The sequence below is a fragment of the Clarias gariepinus genome, chromosome 3 (genome assembly GCF_024256425.1).
Source record: "Clarias gariepinus isolate MV-2021 ecotype Netherlands chromosome 3, CGAR_prim_01v2, whole genome shotgun sequence".
Classification (NCBI taxonomy): Eukaryota; Metazoa; Chordata; class Actinopteri; order Siluriformes; family Clariidae; genus Clarias; species Clarias gariepinus.
The window spans coordinates 6,104,806-6,123,566 of record NC_071102.1 but is presented as its reverse complement, the minus strand read 5'-3'; the positions used below and the strand labels follow the sequence as shown (position 1 = coordinate 6,123,566).

Below are 18,761 nucleotides of genomic sequence, written 5' to 3'. Positions count from 1 at the left end.
ACAAAAGTTGGTATCCATATCACAAGTATACTTTTTTTCTTTTATGAGCATTCCTTATTTCTATGGTCAAGCATTTAAATAATTTGCGAGAATGTGCAAGAATTGATTTGAGAAGGTGCTTTTTTGGGCATCAGTTTCAACATTCACATGCTTTAAACAGACTAGCTTTGTGTTTATCCAAGTTGAGTGGATATGAATTATAATATAATAATTTTTTGTTAGTAAATGGCAATTGCTAGGATTAAATCATTTTGAAGGTAAATGTCTGCACAGCCAGAATACGCACAATTATGTTATAATTATATGATATAAATAATTATAATTATTGTAAAAATGGATAAAAGCTTTGTCAGATATTATGGCAATGTTGGCATATACTTCATACTAAAGCATTTTATTGTCTTTTGTTACTTTCTTTTATTCATGTTGCTTATTTTTTTTTCCTGTTTTATGTATATCCCATTAAGCAGCTTTTCATGTAAAAATATATGAAGTCACTTTTGAAGCACTTTACCACATAATTATAGTGTAATAATAAATTATATAAATAATAAATTAAAGAGAAATGTGTCATCATTTAACAAAGAAAAATATATAAACACTGATTTGGTATGGTTTTCTGTTTATTTTACAATAATGGAATGATTCTCTGGTGTTGGACCCATTTTAAGTTAATAAAACAAAAAAGTAACTTTTCACATTATTGAGAAACTGTTATGTGCAAAGTCAGAAATGTTATTTAACCCTAACTGATACAGTGAGCACCTCACTTCTTAAACAACCATCAGAAGGCATATCCTTTGGTCATGGCAAAGATGTTATTCTGTTTCAGGAGGGTAAAATTATTGGCATGCATCAAGCAAAGGATTGGAAACACTTTGTAAAACACATTGTTAAAACCTGGAATTATAGAAATGCTGTTGGAAAATCTGTTGGATGGGAGATCACTTAAATGCAAGTGAAATAAAATCATTAGAAAATCAGTAGAACTCTTAATAGTGAAAGTAAGAACATTAACAATGCAAAGAAAACCCAAGGGGTTGGGACTAAACAGCCATTTACCCTTAGAATCAAGAAAATCGGAAAAAACAGCGAACCAAATTTTTCCATCAATGATATCCAAGATAATGATGCCAGGATTTATCATTGAATTTAATTAAAATTGTGAGAGAATGGTTCAGAGAGAATAAGACATCATCACACATGGATTGGCCTTAAACCCATTAGGAATCTTTGGAATGTACTGGAGAACACTTTAACAGCAGTCTGACTCTCATCATCAATACAAAACCTTATAGAGAAATTAATTGATTAAAACGGCTCGTTTCCTGCCCATACTGTTACGGTTATTACTTATGCTGCTCGTGAATTCAGGGAATGTGTGTGAGAATTGAGGGGCGTAGCTTGAACCACTCGGTGCAGGACTCCTATGACAAAATGTATTTTTTCTCAGGTCCCGAATATTGCTTTATAGTTCCCAAACAGTTCGACCAATCTTTTCTATTCAAAATTTAAACAAGGCAGGAGACTGAGCCCTATGGTATAATATGTGTGGGGTTGTAATGCTTGTAAAATATAATGTACATTGGGTAGACACTTTGGTATTTTTTTGGGTACTGTAAGTCATTGTGTGTCCACTGTAGAAACCCCATCATAGTCTATGGAGGGATCTTTGCAACGATGTCTTGGCCATTTTTGAAGGGGTTAAGTATTTTTTGATTTACATGATTTGTATGAAAATAGTAGAGATTTCAGGCTCTTGGAAATGACTTCTCGAGTGCATTAGTTCGCCCTGAGTACCAAAACAGATTTTCAAAACTCGAAAATGGTGCATTTTGCACCACAGTCGACATAATTCCGTTGTGCTCGCAAGACCTGGCCACTTATTTCAATAGAGGTTTCATGCAGGCCAAACTGACAGTGATATGGCGGCATTGTTCCGAAAACAGGAATTTTTGGAAAACTGTTGCTCAGATTCCTTAACAGAGGTGGTATTACCCACATTAATGAAAAAATTATATAACATAATAAAAGTATTTGCACTTCCAAAAAATAAAATAATAGGAAGGGACACCTTCTTATCAAATTCGACAGGATGTGCTGCTATTTCACATTCTACTCCAGGGCGGTAACAGGAATTATGTATTGTGTTGGGCTACATCACATCACCACATAGTTATTTTTATTCTTATTGTCTTATACTGTATAAAGGTCTTGGTTGGTCATTTCAGGTCTTGGTTTGAGAGGCCTGTGGTTTTTATCACTGTTTCTTTCCCCCTGTCTAAGCTAGAATTGCATGAACACAAGCACAAATAAAATCAAAAGAATTAGAACATGGTAACTGAGTTAAAATGTATTTATTTATTCATTTATTTATTTTCATTTTGTTCATTGTCAGTTTTACAGATGCATTTGTCTGTACAGTAATTGTGGCCATAAAAATATCAACATGTACCAATTACAGATGTCATTGTGGAGTTGTGTGGTTGCCTAAACATACACAAAAAGTCTTTAATTTAAAAATATTATATTTCTTTGAAATGTTCAAAAGTCCAGTACAAAAAGTCATAAGTTAAAAACACCATTTTACTTTTTCACCCATAAACATGAATAAACTCAATGCTTTTTCTTCGACCATTATCTACAACCTGGGGCTCTTTAAGCCAACGGGGAGTAAAATCAAATAAATAAAGGAAATATATAAAATAAATAAAACAACTTATCCAAGTTAAATTTATGCTTGGACTGAAGCTCTTTAGAATGAAATCTTACAGAAACATGTGCACTGATGTGGCTGCAGCTGCTCTAAAGTAGCGTAACATTATGTAAGGTTTCTCAAAATAGCAGATTTATTCCCTTGCAAACTGATAAAACTTTCTGTTTACTGTGGATTCCGGCCCACATGGTTTTTTAAATCACAGATGGTTAAAAGTGGTATTTCTGTTTCTAATGAGAAGCAGATGAGCTGGGGTCAGTCTTTCAAGTAAACCAATTTAGCTTCTTATCAACTGAAATGCACTTTGATCGTGACCTTTGATAACACTGTGTTTGTGTGTGTGTGTGTGTGCGCGTGAGAGAATGAGTGCTATATGTGGGCATTCAGAATAGCTCACAACTCATTTTTAGCATTAAAATTACCAAGATTTATATTCAGATAATGTCTGTTATTCTGCCCCAATTAGCCTTAGGACAAATCTGTCTTGGTAAGTTATGAGTAGATGGTGATGACTTCACGACCTCCTCCGCGTACAAGCAGCACTCTCTCAAGACCTTCAGTTAACACCTCCAGGAACTCCATATCTGAAAAATTTGAGTTAGGGAACAGACAGGATTCAGACACAGTTAAGTCAGATTTTCAAAACGATTTTCTTTTTTGGAAAGATTTTTTTATTTTGTTGGGACTTTTATATTGACATGGATGTTTAAAGTTTCTAGGTTCACATCCCAATTTTGTCTCATGATTCTGGTTTTGATTCCTGTTTGTTACTATTGATCTACTGATCTACAGTTACTGGTTTTGTCATCATTAACAATTGCAAAGTGCTGTCTAATAATAATCATCAGTAAATTTTTAAATGCTTTATCCTAACAAGGATTGAAGCAAATACTGTACAGTGGTAACTTGGCATATGAGTGTCCTGTCTCACAAGTTATCGCCTTAAGAACTAAAATTTTGCAAGAAATCTGCATTGGCACAAAAGGCATTTTGGCATACGATCATGAATGAATGGAACGAACTCTGGCTAGGTTCCATGGGTTTTTGGCATTTCGTTATCAAGGATGGTAGCAAGAAGAAAAGGTTTAGGAAAATGTCTATTTATTTCATATTTTACTAAACCTAAATGTTATGATCGTTTCTACATGAAAATATATGATCATAGTGTAAGAAACTGGTAATATTTTGGGGTGGAACTGATACAGAGTATCTGCATTTACACGATTTCTTTTGGAAAAATGTGTTTCGCAACTCATCCTGGAAGTCATGGTTGTCCCAGCTCTATTTGTTTTTTTAAAAGGCAAAAGTTTGTGAAGACCTGAGCATTACAGCCCACATATGTTGCCCTTTTTCAAACTGTTGTCACAAAGTTAGTTCACTGGAGCAAATAGGCCATTGGTTGATTGATTAAGTTAAACCTTTTTATTACTAGTTTAAAAACTGCAAATTCTAATCAAATTGGAATTTGATTTCAGGCTTTTAATACCTGAAATGCTACTGCTCCCAAATGCATTTCGTAAAAGTTGCTTTACCATAAGATACCATAAAAGTTGCTAAGACTTCCTATTTTTCTTGCCAGGTTAATAATTATGCCTTGAATTAAATGTATGTGTAGACCTTGTAATTTGTTTAGGATTATTCATTCTGTACTGTGAAGTTTGAACTTTTCAGCGTTTTAAGGATACAGTTCTCATCCCCATCAGCATTTCGAGGAGGCCCAGGCATGTTGAGCAGCACCAGTCTGGCATCATGGGACTTGTTCACAATGACTTCGTTGAGCTTCACTGCCGTGTGCATCCGTCTCACATTGGACTGATCTCTGTCTCACAGATAAACAAATACCAAAGATATAGCAAAAGACAAATCAGAGACAGTAAGAGAAAATTTTCTGGTGCTAAACCAGCTTAATGTTAGAGCCTTAATGTGTTTGTTAGTATTTTATTAAAAGGAAAACATTATCAATGCTATCTTAAAATAAGAGCGCTACATCAGACAAGAGATTTAAAGTAAACTGGAAAAAATAAAATCCTCACGGTTTAAGACTAATGAGTTCTCTGAAATTCTCTGGAGCATTGTTGCGGTTTCGTCTCTCTGTGTCCAGCTTTTCTTTGGTCCATGTCATCTGGATCTTCTCAGGCACTAGGTCTAGTACTTCCTCTTCCTCATCGGAGTATAAACTCCCCATTCTTATCAATGAGTGTCTGTCCTTCACTAGTTGGGCCTGTTAGGTACAAATCAGGACATTAAAACGTTTTTTTCACTACATTATATATACCATGTTTCAGATGGTGTTAACTGGATTTTTTCAGCTGCAAGGCTGTCCTTATAATATGTTATTAACAACATATACAGGGATTTAATTACCCAAAACGCATTTTCTTTTTATTGACGGCAAGAGAAAGGGGGACTAATGAAGCCTGATATGTTAACAGGAACTTGTACTGTGTAACGGAGGATTCGGTTGTGGATATACTATACAAAGGGTGTTCAAGTGACACTGGGACTTTCATACTTTCAAATTTCACACTATTGAAGACATTACAGTGATTTGCATTTACAAGCACAATACTGTGATGAGATTTTTAGCTGTAGAAAAAAACATTTGAGTAATGTATACGTTTTAAAGAAGGACATATATCCTTGAATGATGTCATTGCAGACGTTCCTGGTCCTTAAAAATTGACAGATAACTTGTGGCCAACTTGTGGAAGAAGAACAACTTAGATGCATAATCATGCGCCAACTAATTTTACAGAAACTCAGCTGGAAGTTATTGCCACATACAGTCCTAACCAAGTCACGAATTTATGTTAAAATTAAATAGATAGATAGATAGATAGATAGATAGATAGATAGATAGATAGATAGATAGAGTACTTCACCAATCCTAAAGGAAAATTGTATGAAGGTAGGTTTTGCCCTCATACTGTAACTCACTCACTCATAGTCTATACCGCTTTATCATGTATTTAGGGTCACAGGGGGCTTGGAGCCTATCCCAGGAGACTTACACACACCCTGGACAGTACACTACACCACTGTAGCAACTCATACTGTAACTGGGTTCTGTTAAATTGAAAAAAAAAAAAAATGTCCCAGTTTGACTTGAATGCCCCTGGTATAAAGACATGAAACATAGCATAGAATAAGATGGCAGTGCAATGGATAGAGATTATGCACACACCTCTCTGTTCCTTTCCGCTGTGGACAATCTCATCTGCCTCAGCATCTGAGACCTCTGCTCCATCATTAGTGTCCTCTCATATGTGTATGCAGAGATGTCACTATCATGCTAGAAATAATATATTATAGAATATTATCAGGGACTTGCATGCTTTCATATTAGTAGGCCAAGAAAACATTGCATACAGCTACGTAACATAACTGATATAAATGAAAATGTATGGTTTAGATGGTAATGTGTTTTATTTACCATTTCTACCACTTCCACCTCTGCTTCTAATCTGAGCTGGTAAAGGAATGTTGCAAGATCCTTTTTCATCTGAATACTGTTATCATCCATCTGGGCCACAGTGAAAATACGCATCTTACACTTGCGCCATACCTAAACAACATCACAATCACAAGATGTACCTATTTTAGCATATGGCAATAATTTAAGAGAACATAACAATTAACGAGCAATAGCACGAGCAATAGCACTGAAAATTAATTCCACATGTGAAGTGTGTAACATCATGGAACATTTGTGTAAACAAAGAGACTGGGGGGAAAAAAGTATCAAAAACATAAGACAACTATCTAACACTTTTCTTAATAGCCAATAAATATGATCCACATCTTATAATTAGCTTGATAAGAAGTTATTACACCCAAAGTTTCTGTACATTTGTGTGTTATGTATTAAAAGGCCAAATTTAAACCTTGTGCTGTTTGAGAAGGAAGGGTAGCAGCATAAGCATTCCTCCATCATGGACTATCCACCACACGTCGATGTGTCCGTCAATGAAGCGCTCATGGTTGCTCGGGTAAAACGACACATTCTTTGGCACCATCAATGCCAAGTGGGCAGCAGTGGTACACCGAACTGTGTCTAAAAAAAACAAACAATAAAAAAATTACCAGAAAATATATTTACCTAAGTATAGTGTTCACAGGGCTACACATAATCTTACATCATTGGGTTTCTTAAAAAAAAATTTTTTACCCAAGTACAGAAGAAAGTATTCAGTAGATAGAATTCCAGGAGAAATTGTAAAGTAGGGGTGCAAACGCACAGCGCCTTTCCTGAGCAAAAAGCTGGAAACTACTCATTTCTAGTCTCTAAAGTTAAGAAGGTAGGAGACTGTAGAGTCAGATAAAAGTCACTTGTAAATATGAGTGTAAACAGTCATGACATGCAAATCTGAACTGTTCATTTCGAAATGAACAGTGTGACTGCTAAACGTAGCCGCAGGGGAGACTGTATCTGGCTTAAACTTCAAAGCCAGAAGCATTCCTGTGCACTTACTGTATATCAGAAGCACTGTTGCTGCTAGAGCTTTTCATGGATTGTTTAAAAGAGAAGACTTTGGTATTTTCTGAGTGTGCACTCAGTGTGCAGTCTATAAAGTGATTAAAGTATGACTATATGATAAAGTGATCATCACACAACCTTATATAGCAAAAATGATCAGCAAGAATATGCATATTTTAAAGAATATGTACATATACACTACCGTTCGAAAGTTTGGGGTCACTTGCAAATTCCTTTGTTTTTGTTTAGTGATTTATTTTCTACAATACTGGGGATTTCAAAACTATAAAATAACCCATATGCAATCAGGTAATAACGTAACAACAACAAAAACAACACTTAGTTGTTATTTTAAGACACAGAGGTCAGCCTTTCTGTAATAGTTCTTGCAAGAACAGTATTGTCAAGTGCATTTGCAAAATCCGTCAAGCACCATAATGAAACTGGCTCTTATGAAGGCCATCCCAGGAGGGCGAGACCAAAACCTACTTCTGCTGCAGACGAGAAGTTCATTTCAAGTTATCAGCCTAAAAAATGACGAATTAACAGCACCTCAGATTAGAGGCGTTATGACGTCTTTACAGAGCAGAAGTAGCAGAAACATCTCACTATTAACTGTTCAAAGGAGATTGATGCATTTTTTGGACGCCTTCAGCATTCCTTTACAATGTAGAAAGAAATAAAAATCAGGAACCATCATAGAGTTAGAAAGTGACCCCAAACTTTTGAATGGTAGTGTATATCTGTACAATGCTATGGAAGGGCACTCACTGATGAAGGTTTTCCATGCTCTTGGATCCTCGCTTTGCCTCCAGCCGTAAGGCCAACCCATAACTACTGTATTGTGCTTCATCCCACCCAAGCCACATGACTGAATAAGGTGGGCAATACCTTCTCGCACCTTTGAGGCCACCACAACCTGGCAGAATCCCTTTACTCTCTCTATTTCCATCATGTTTTTTATGGTCTGAAACACACACAAACACACACACACGAACAATTTTGTTACAAACATAAAGCACAAGATTGGTTTAACGTATCCTGTCTTTTTATCAAAATGAAATAAATATTCAGTGATTCATCACATCATTACCTGTTCTGAGGCCTGAGCTTCCCCATAGCTGTCCAGGAAGTTGCCCTGAATTACTGATCCCACAATTGTTAGGCCCTTTCCTGCTTTTAGTTGTGAAGCAAAGGTGAGCATTCTGGGATATTTGACATGCAAATCTTCATCCAGCTTTAGCAGCACAAGCAACTGTGGTCTGTAAACATGAACTAGTCTGTTAATTCAGTGGAATACAATGTTATATTTTAACCAGAGATATCTGACTTTAGTGACACAAATAAGATATAAAAATGTTTAGTTAACACACAGGTAGTGGTTTGGTAACAGAAACCCACAGAGAGAAATGCAGGAAGTGTGGTGTGCAGAGGCACATGACAGCTCCTCCTGCCAACAGGGTTGCGTGCGAATCTAAATAAAAAATGTTTTTTAGGCATCTTTACATAATCACCCTCTTCCTCACACGTCTTTCTTAAGTCAAGCCAAGCCAAGTCAAGTCGAGTAGGCTTTATTGTCATTTCAACCATATACAGTTTAGTACACAGTAAACCAAAACAATGTTTCTCCACAACCAATGTGCTACATCCAACATAAATTAACAACATGAATTAACAAAACTACCCAGCTAATTTTTAAATTAACAGAAAACTATATATGTCTTATACAAAAGAGACAACATAAAGTGCATGTGCAAATGTGCAAACAAGAGTGAGTATCTGCTAAAGGGTCTTGCGGTCGTGTCATCAGTAAACTTGATGATGTGGTTGAAACGTTGTGTTGCTACACAGTCGTAAGTCAGCAGTATAAACAGCAGGTGACTGAGCACACAGCCTTGGGGGGCACTAGTACTCAGTGTGGTGCTGGAGGTGCCGTTCCCGATCCGCACTATTAAGGTCTTCCAGTCAAAAAGTCCAGGATCCAGTTTCAGAGGGAGGTGTTCAGGCCCAACAGGCTCAGCTTCCAGATCAGGTGTTGGGGGATGATAGTATTGAATGCTGAACTGAAATCTACGTATGTACAGTATTCACATGTAGGTATCCTTCTTGTCTAGGTGTTTGAGAGCCAGATGAAGTGTGGTGGAGATGGGGTCGTTCGTTAAACAGTTAGGATGATATGCAAACTGCAGTGAGGGGGGCAGCAGGGTCTTGATGTGTCTCATGACCAGCTGCTTAAAGCACTTTATGGTGATGGGTGTGAGACAGAAGACTTCTTCCAATTGGGGATGATGGTAGTGGACTTGTGCTGCTAAAAGAGATGTTGAAGATGTCGGTAAAAACATCTACTAGCTGTTTAGCACATTCTCTGAGCACTCTGCCATTCCATTGTCTGTTCCAGCAGCTTAACGTGGGTTGACTCTGCATAGAGTTTTCCTGACATCAGCCCTGGTGAGACACAGCACCCGGTCGTTGGGAGGAGGGGTGCTGTTCCTCACCATCATGTCATTCTGCATGTCAAACCATGCGTAGAAGCTGTTCAGCGCATCTGGAAGGGAGCCAGCTAGGTGATAATGTCCTGTAGTTGGTGATGGCTTGTATGTCCTGCCACATGCACTGTGTATCACCGCTATCCTTGAAGTGGTTGTGGATTCTCTGGACCTGTGCGCACTTCGCCTCTCTGATGGTCCGGGACAGTTTGTCCCTTGCTTTTCTAAAAGTCACCTTGTCCCTCCGATCTAAAGGAAGAGTCTCGGGGCTTTAGAAGTGCACGCAATACCGCAGTGGTGTGAGATGATGTTCTTAGAGACAGTGATGTCATCGGTGCACTTGTTAAAGTAGCTGGTGACTGATGCCATGTACCCCTCCAAGTCAGTGAAGTCGCCGTAAGTTGCAGCGTCCCTATAAACATTCCAGTCAGTGTTCTTAAAACAGTCCTGAAGAGCAGAGATAGCTTCTGCTGGCCAGGGTTTTACCTGCTTTAGAACCGGTTTTGAACGCCTAACGAGTGGTCTGTTATGCTGGAATTAGCATAACAGAGATGTGGTCTGTGTAGCCGAGGTGGGGACGGGACTCTGCCCGATATAAACAAGGGAAGTTTGTGTAAACAAGATCCAGCACGTTTTCCCCTCTCATTCAAAGTCCACATACTAATGGAATTTTGGGCACACTGACTTGAGATTTGCATTGTTAAAATTTCCAGTGACTATGAACAGTCAATCGGGGTGTTTGTTCTGCAGTTCACTGATCCTAGCATTCAGTTCAGAGCGCTTTCTCAGCGCTAGGTGGAATGTACAATACACTCCGATAATGAAAATGGTGGTCAATTTTCTGCGATAAATAAAAAGGTCTACTGTATATCTAACAGTCACAAACTCCACCAGCGATGATCAATTCTAGAAACTAGCACTAGAGTTTGTACACAATTCTGTGTTAAACACACAAGCTACCGCTGCAAGTCTCACAGCGTAAAAAGAAAAATCGAGGAGCACAAGCATTACAATATCTTGATCACATGGATCACCTTTGTTTAAAATGATAAAACATCATACCTCCAATTTTTGGTGTGAGGCGGTCCTGCTTCCAAACGAAGCAAGGCATATCGAGCAGCACTAAGGGATAGACCACGGATCCCATCTCCCCATTCCTTCTCTGCTCTGAGACATAGATTGAGAAAAATTATGATCAAGTCATGTATGAAAGCATATACAGTCAGTACCTCAAACCCCACAACCACCAAGTTGCCACTGTTGGGCCCTTAAGCAAGTCCCTTAACCCTCTATTGCTCAGATGTGTAATGAGATAAAAATGTAAGAGCGTCTGCCAAATGCATAAATGTAAATGAACCACAACTCACCCTTGGTATTCAATGTATTTGTAGATCATGCCAGCGATGCACATTGCTACGATGGCGTAATACCAGGATGAGATAAACATTAGAGCCAAACACATACTCATTCCTAGGAAAGACAGGGCCCTGAAAAAATAAACAGATAAAACACTAGATATATGTCATTCCAAGGAAAGTCTAAAATGCTCTTCATTATTTAATATATTTAATAACATTTTATTAACACATTAAAATGAATAAATTTTTACACATTATCATTAAATTAAATGAATTATAATTAATCAAACAATTCATTTTCTTTTCCCAACATTAGTATGACTGTTTAAGCAAGACTCAGTAGAAAGGCAATGATTAATGACAATTCCAAATTGCATGCACAACTCACCAGTGATAGTATCTAAACCGCGGTCTCCAGTTTGGGGTTCGGAGCAGAGTTTGGACAGCACAAGCCAAATTTACAAACAGGTAACACATCAAGAAAAACCTGTTGGAAAGCAAATGCAGGTAACTTGTTAAACAAATAGAAACAAGTACAGAAGAAAAGTTGTGAGGATATAAGGGTATAAAACACAAAACCTAGCACCTAAAATAACATGGGTTTGAAGCTATTGCATGAATCATGCATGCTTTTATGACTAGAGTGCTACAAACAGCAACATTTGTTAACTTAGGGTAATCATTTTACTTAAAAAAACACATTTTGTTTAATGTTGGGGTTTCCTCTGCAAACATTTGATTATTGACCTTATCTGAATCTGAACACCACTTTCTACTTTAGTGGAAACCCAAAACTACTTATGATCCTGAAAACACCATTGCCACTGTGACTCATGGTGGTGGAAGCATTGTGTTGTGGGAAAGATTTTCACCAGCAGGGACAGGGAACTAAGGTTGATCACAAGATGTATGTAGACAACTATAGAAAAATCCTCAAAGATAACCCGTTCCATCATGGAAATGGCCCAAGCATCCTGCCCTGCCAACAATGCAGTGCATGGCTCAAAACCAACAGCTACTGTAGAATGAGAGTAACTTATGTGAAGAAATAAAAATTGGAGTTCACCAAAAGGCTTTATTTAATCTGACAGAGCTTGAGCAATTTTGATATATGTGCTGTGTATGTTATTTTCTTACATAGAGAGAATGGGAGCCACCATATCCAGCGATGCAATTAAAATACCCAACTCTGCTATGAGTGCAGTAAGCAGCAGGGCCCATGTAGGCTCCCCATTGGCTTTACCATGTCCAAACACCTAGATGTCACCCACACACATGCAGGCACGCACACACACAATGAGTACTTTGTAATATACAGTACAAAGTAGTGTAATTTACATAGTAACATGCAAATAGATCTATCTTTATCACTTACATAAAGTCATATCATTACATATCAGCTACATAAAAAATAATAGGAATAGTACTTAGTTTTAAAGGTCTGTTGTAAATTTAACAATTAATAAGATATGGCAATAGTACATGCAATGTTAGGGTAAACAGAATATGCAGGTCTAATCTAGGCATATGCCTTGGGATGGTTCCTAATTGGTTACAAGCAGCCCAGGTCTTACTCTGAGGAAAGGAATGATGTTGTCTTTAGCGATGGCTTGCAGAAGACGGGGTGCTCCAGTTAACGACTGCAGACCTGCCCCTACCGTCGAAAAGAACGAGCCAATCACAATGACCCATGGCGAGGGCCAGGACAGCGTTCCAACTACCAGGTTTTTATTAACCGCATCTCCAAATCTGTAAATACACATATGAAATGTGTTTGTGAATACATTCAAGTACTGTACATGGATTTTTTTTTTAATGCTGGATAATCAATCAGAATTCATTTTCAGATGAAAACTTACTTGTCTCTGAGAACCACTCCTTCAATACAGGCCCCAAACAAGACCACTGAACTAAAATCTGACAATGCTAATTAAGGAACAAACAGAGTTCTCAAGATGTTTAGATCTTTGCTATAAGATACAATATAGGGTAAAAGAAAATAAATAGATTAATTAATAAAAGGAAGGATACAGACAAGGGAGGTGGTGGTGATGGCCAATATTGTCCCTACAGGAATAGACTTCTGAGCATCTTTCAAATCTCCTGATCTGTTCGATCCAGCCATAATCCCTAAAAAAGTAAAATTGAGGAAGGGAAAGCATAACTTACACATGCATATTATTTTATCATGCTATATATCTTCCTTCATTGCACTTAGTGTATATAACTATTTCTGTGTACAGTTTACATATGCAAATTATTTATCATAGTATACAATATCTTCCTTATTGCACCACCTATAATCATTTGTTCATTTGCATTTATTGTATATACCTCTCTCACTATTATATATGCACTGCGAAAATGCACTTCTGGTTAGATACTAACTATATTTTGTTGCCTTGTACCTACAAGTGCAGTGACAATTAGGTTGTATTGAATTAAATCAAATTCACTCATTCAATATTATGTTTAAAAACAAGTAAAAAGTATGAGTAGGATTAGGAATGAGTATGTTAGAGGGACAGTGCAGGTAAAATGGTTTGGGAACAAAGTTAAAGAGGCCAGAATAAGATGATAAGGGGTATGTTGGGTGGAGAATATTAGAGATGCAGGAGCAGAAGAGGGAGACCCAAGGGAAGGTTTATGGATCTGATAAGGGAGGACATGCAGTAGGTTGGAGTGAGTACGATATAGTAGACAGAGTTAGATGGAGACAAATTGTCCATTGTGGCAACCCTTAATGGGAGCAGCTGAAAGAAAAGGAAGAAGAAGCAGTAGCATTCACAATAAAAAAAATGAAGTGGGCCTAGAATAGAGCCTTGTGGCACACCATATAGACTATCACAACTTGTCTGAATTGCCTGTACCTGTGGCTGAGGGAAAAAATATTCCCACAAGGAGGGTGAAGGATGTGGCAATGTCTGCAGATACATAATATCTGAAGGAATCCATAGAACCATGTACATCCTCAGATGACAGACGTTTCTCCAGAATCTGCCCTTTGTCCATGTAATCGCCCCACATGTTCTCTGTATTAAACACACACTTACTGTAAAAGGCTGACTTCATGAAAACACATTTTCATAGGAAAACCAATATTATGCAAGTTTAATGAAATTAAATGTTTTTTATGTTTGTACAGAAATCTACATACATTTCATAGTAGACATTCCTACCTCTGATAATTCCACTGCCCAGTCCAGGAATTCCCTGAATTTCAGTCACATTGTTCTGGGCAAAATATTCATCGCAGTGAAACATGCTGCCATTCTCTGAACTACAGAAGTTATTCCACAGTTCAGTGTATACTGTGTCATTCCCTATAAGGAGTTTCTTTGCACACACATCGAAAAGATCACGCACCAACGTTCTGTTCCCCAGCATACAAATCCTGAACAAGAACAAGCACAAGCATTTATATGACAGCATTTTGTCCATCAGAATTTACAGCAAAAAGCCATACAGTATATAGGAAGCTCAGCATTAAAAGAGAGCTGTATTCAATGTCTCTGATTAATGATTGATGTCTTAAATATCCCAGCTATTTTGCTATACTGTATCTTGTTTTTAGAATGTGCTTGTACTTACGGGAACTCAGGGGGCTGGAAGATGGATTTTATCGCCCCAGCATAGATAGAAACAATGGAAATGATGACACAGGTGAGGAAGAGTGAGGCAAATTTGTTCACATATTTTACTCCGACGAACACCACGACAGCCATGAGACTGAGGCAGATACTGCCATAAATTCTCATATTGTTCAGCATGACGCTGCTCTCTGCTACAACATCAGTGGCATGAAATATGGCTGCTTGTGGCACCAGGTATTTCTGTGAATTTCAGCACACAAATATTAGACATCTTAATGTGTCACACTAGGACAGTAGATCATTTTGTAATCGCAAAGTCATAATTTATTATTTTGGTATTTAGCTATTAAAGTTATTCAATGGCCAGAATAAAGTATTCCATGACACTTACTGTATATAACTATGAAGAAAGGTACAGGATATACAGTATAATGTTTATTTAAGTCAAATGGGACTTATGATGAACTTTTTCATGTACGAAATAAAACCAATTAACATTTAAAGCAGACTTTAAGTACAGTATGTTATTAACATTCACTTTACTTGGGCTCAGAACACATTAAAATGGTGCAAATATTTTACAAAAGGCCATACATCCATGCGTGACAATCCTGGAAGAAGTGGTTCCAGGATACTGATAAAACTTTCTACCTTGATGTAACCTAAGCACTAGTGAAACACTGGGATAAATGCATTAGTGTATTATGGGATTATATAGAGAAATAAATGTGACTCTCATAACTGTATTCTTTTATTTCACACAATCAAAAGTCCCGGTTTGACTTGAACACTCATTGTAGTATAAGTACAGCCCTGGACAGGTTATTTTTCCTAATGAAAACTTTGACTTACAAGAAATATTTCTATGGCTCCCAGGATGTACATGGCAGCAGCGAAGGTTGTTCCCAGGTAGAAACAAAGCCCTACCGCGCCCCCAAACTCCGGCCCCAAAGAACGTGAAATCATAAAGTATGCTCCACCGGCTGAAAAACAGACCACATGTGTTCACACAAACAGCAGCACTGATACAAACCTAAAAATCCCACTGTTCAGTACATTAAATGTGGAAATTTTAAACACAGGAGCTCTTTGTATAAATCACTGATCCAAGTATCAAAGTGGGTAATTTTAGACGTTACCTGGGACAACACCGTTGGTAGCAATGGCACTCATTGATATCGCTGTGAGCATTGTCTGTAAAACAATATTTTAAAAAAGTGGTTAAATTATTGTGGGTTTAAGACATTGGGACTCTTTGAATCTGATATAGTTTTATGTTTTTTTTCTGTAATATCGACCAGGGTCTTCATTACAGAACTTACATAATTCTTTTGAATGTGTAAAGCTGCTTTGCGACAATGTCAATTGTTAAAAGTGCTATACAAATAAAATTGAATTGAATTAGGTTTTCAGTTGGGGACACATTTCATGTTAGTTGTTTATAGTCATAAATACTTATATAGACAGGTGTGTGCCTTTTAAATCATATCCAATTAACTAATTTTAACACAGGTGGACTCCAATTAAGCTGCAGAAACATCTGGAAGCAGGATGCGGCTGAGCTCAATTCTGCAAAGGCTGTGAATACTTATGTACATGTGCTTTCTTAATTATAATTTTTTTTTATTAATTAGCAAAATTCTCAAGTTAACTTTTTTCATGTTGTCATTATGGGGTGTTGTGTGTAGAATTCTGAGGAAAAAATGTATTTAATAAATTTTAGAATAAGGCTGTGACATAACAAAATGTGGAAAAAGTAATGCGCTGTGAATACTTTCTGGATGCACTGTATTATAAATCAACAGTCAACAGTGTTTTGTGTAGTGATCCAACAGCATAAGATCCACTTTTTTTTTTTTTGTTGAATACAACTAATGTGTCTTCTACTTGTATATGCATACGATATAAAGGAACAGCATCATCTAGTGGATTTTTTTTGTATGACATACCTCAACCAAGTGAGAAGATGGCTTAATCAGCGTTTTGAACATGCTAAACTGACTCAAAATATGCTCTACCAAAAAGTTGAGAAGAATGATAAATGGTTAAGTTCAGTTACTTAACTGTGCTACTGAATTCTTGAAAGTTGTTTAATTTCATGCAGAAGAGCAGCTCTGACGCACCAGGTTAGAATGTGATGCTTCTGTAACTACTGTGAGTAACTATACATTAACAGGGGCTTGTATGGCAGATTCTTCACATAATCGTACACCAATGATTACAAAATAAAAAAGCGCAAATAAAGTTTTTTAAGTATTTAGGACCTTGGGTTGGATAGGGACCTATAACATTCCTTACGTGCTATAATGTAAGTGCTAAAGGAATTTGTCTCATGGTCATTAAACAACATTAAATGTAAATAAAAATATGTAAAAAGTATATATGCATGTATTAAAATGCATGTGTGCATATATCTATATATGATATGTAACAGCTTACACATGTGCAGCACATAAACACGATGAAGAAAGATTGCACAACTCCGGCTGTGCCGACAATCCAGGTGAGACGCAGGAACAGGATAACGCCAAATATATTCTGCAGACATGGCAGGTAAACTCCCATCAATGTGCCCATGTTTGGAGACTACAGCAATGAGAGATAAAGAGAAAACAAGAGCAACACAAGTCATACGTTTTTACCTGACACTGAGAATAATATTGAAATTTCTGAAATTCAATGTTAGCAATAGCAATCCCTAGATATTTCCACTAATGCCAAGTACAGCATTTTCCAATATGTGTAACTAAAAATTCATAACTCAATAACAATTATTGACTCATTCATTATTATCTGAAAAATCTATAAAAATTCCATCCTAGGATTCCTGGCATAATTAGTTTCCTATTAGTTTCACTGAAGTGACTGAATAATTCACAGTATTTACTTACTAACATTATTTATGTCACATATAAGATGTTCAAACTGACAACAGATTCCATTTTTGTATATACTGTATATACAATGCCTGGCCAAAGAAAAGTTGCACACCCCATTTTTTTTTTTCCAGTGTGGTGGCCAATTCATTATTGTTTACTCATCATCTATATGGTTTATTCTGTGTACAGGGTCGTGGGGGCCTGGAGCCTATCCCAGAAGACTTAGGGCATGAGGCAGGGTACACCATGTTTGGGTTGACAACTCATCAATGGGCACACACATATACTGTACACACACACTATGGGCAATTTGGGAACATCAAATAGCCTAAACTGCATATCTTTAGACTATGGGAGTAAACCAGAGTACCCAGAGGAAACCCACCAAGCACAGGGAACAAACTCCATACACACAGACCCTGAGGTGGGAATCAAACCTGGACCCTGAAGGTGCAAGGTGACAGTACTAACCACCAGTGGTGGCCAATTTATGTGAAAACGATTCCTCATGCTCTCAAAACCACTCTATCCTGGAATAGGCCATGCCATCAGGAAAGAAAAATGGGCCATTGATGGTATAACCTTGATGGTAACCAGTACTTTCCGGATTTCAGCTGACTCAATTTTATGGCCACATAACCTAGCTGAATCTAGACCTGACCAACAAAAGCAATTTGAGACTGTAACGCTGGGTACAGAGCCTTGAACAGCAGGCACTGTGCATTATGAGTGCATCACTTTGGGATAGGGCCAGGCTGGACCCATCAGTCCAGTACTTTCTATAAAAGGGAAATCTTTTGTTCAGATTAGTCCCACTAAAAAGTGATCCTAATTCTGTGAGTTCTCTTCTAGCATCTTCACTAAGCTTTTAAGTGATCGCCAATCATGATCTATGGTCAGCCATAATCTACTTCTGATTGCATTTTTTCCACAAAGTGACGTGTTAGCACTATATATAAAATATATAAATTTTTTATGCTTTCTTTGCCTGATGCCATCCAATGTTCCACTTTAGAAAGGCAGTGTATATATTGTATAACCAACCGTTTCCTAAAGTTTTATTTAGCTGTGTGTGTATTAAACCTTTGGCATTTTCCTCTTTGAAGCATCAGCACTTTCTGCCTCTTCATGCTCCTTTGCCCCTTGAGTAATGTTTGTATAGTTGACCAGGCGGCTGAGGAGGGATGAGACTTTGGGCCGGATGTCCAATTCCTCCTGTAGTGCACAGAAACTATTTATTAATAGTATTTGC

General features: G+C 37.4%; 1 protein-coding gene across 1 annotated transcript in view; it reads right to left on the bottom strand.

Annotated features, from left to right (window-relative positions):
* Nucleotides 1-2,527: 2,527 nt before the first annotated feature.
* The window catches only part of slc12a4 (solute carrier family 12 member 4), a 29,573-nt gene continuing 13,339 nt past the window's right edge, over nt 2,528-18,761 (bottom strand). Inside the window, exons 3-24 of the mRNA XM_053492267.1 lie at nt 18,593-18,724; nt 17,070-17,216; nt 15,770-15,824; nt 15,483-15,613; nt 14,629-14,870; nt 14,217-14,431; nt 13,908-14,069; nt 13,069-13,167; nt 12,897-12,954; nt 12,612-12,786; nt 12,175-12,293; nt 11,426-11,524; nt 11,047-11,166; nt 10,742-10,846; nt 8,287-8,455; nt 7,965-8,160; nt 6,601-6,770; nt 6,150-6,281; nt 5,901-6,008; nt 4,750-4,937; nt 4,402-4,535; nt 2,528-3,300 (exon numbers count right to left, since the gene is read on the bottom strand). Of these exons, the coding sequence (XP_053348242.1) occupies nt 3,209-3,300; nt 4,402-4,535; nt 4,750-4,937; nt 5,901-6,008; nt 6,150-6,281; nt 6,601-6,770; nt 7,965-8,160; nt 8,287-8,455; nt 10,742-10,846; nt 11,047-11,166; nt 11,426-11,524; nt 12,175-12,293; nt 12,612-12,786; nt 12,897-12,954; nt 13,069-13,167; nt 13,908-14,069; nt 14,217-14,431; nt 14,629-14,870; nt 15,483-15,613; nt 15,770-15,824; nt 17,070-17,216; nt 18,593-18,724 (3,048 nt within the window). The 3' untranslated portion in view covers nt 2,528-3,208. The remainder of the gene's footprint in view (nt 3,301-4,401; nt 4,536-4,749; nt 4,938-5,900; nt 6,009-6,149; nt 6,282-6,600; nt 6,771-7,964; nt 8,161-8,286; nt 8,456-10,741; nt 10,847-11,046; nt 11,167-11,425; nt 11,525-12,174; nt 12,294-12,611; nt 12,787-12,896; nt 12,955-13,068; nt 13,168-13,907; nt 14,070-14,216; nt 14,432-14,628; nt 14,871-15,482; nt 15,614-15,769; nt 15,825-17,069; nt 17,217-18,592; nt 18,725-18,761) is intronic.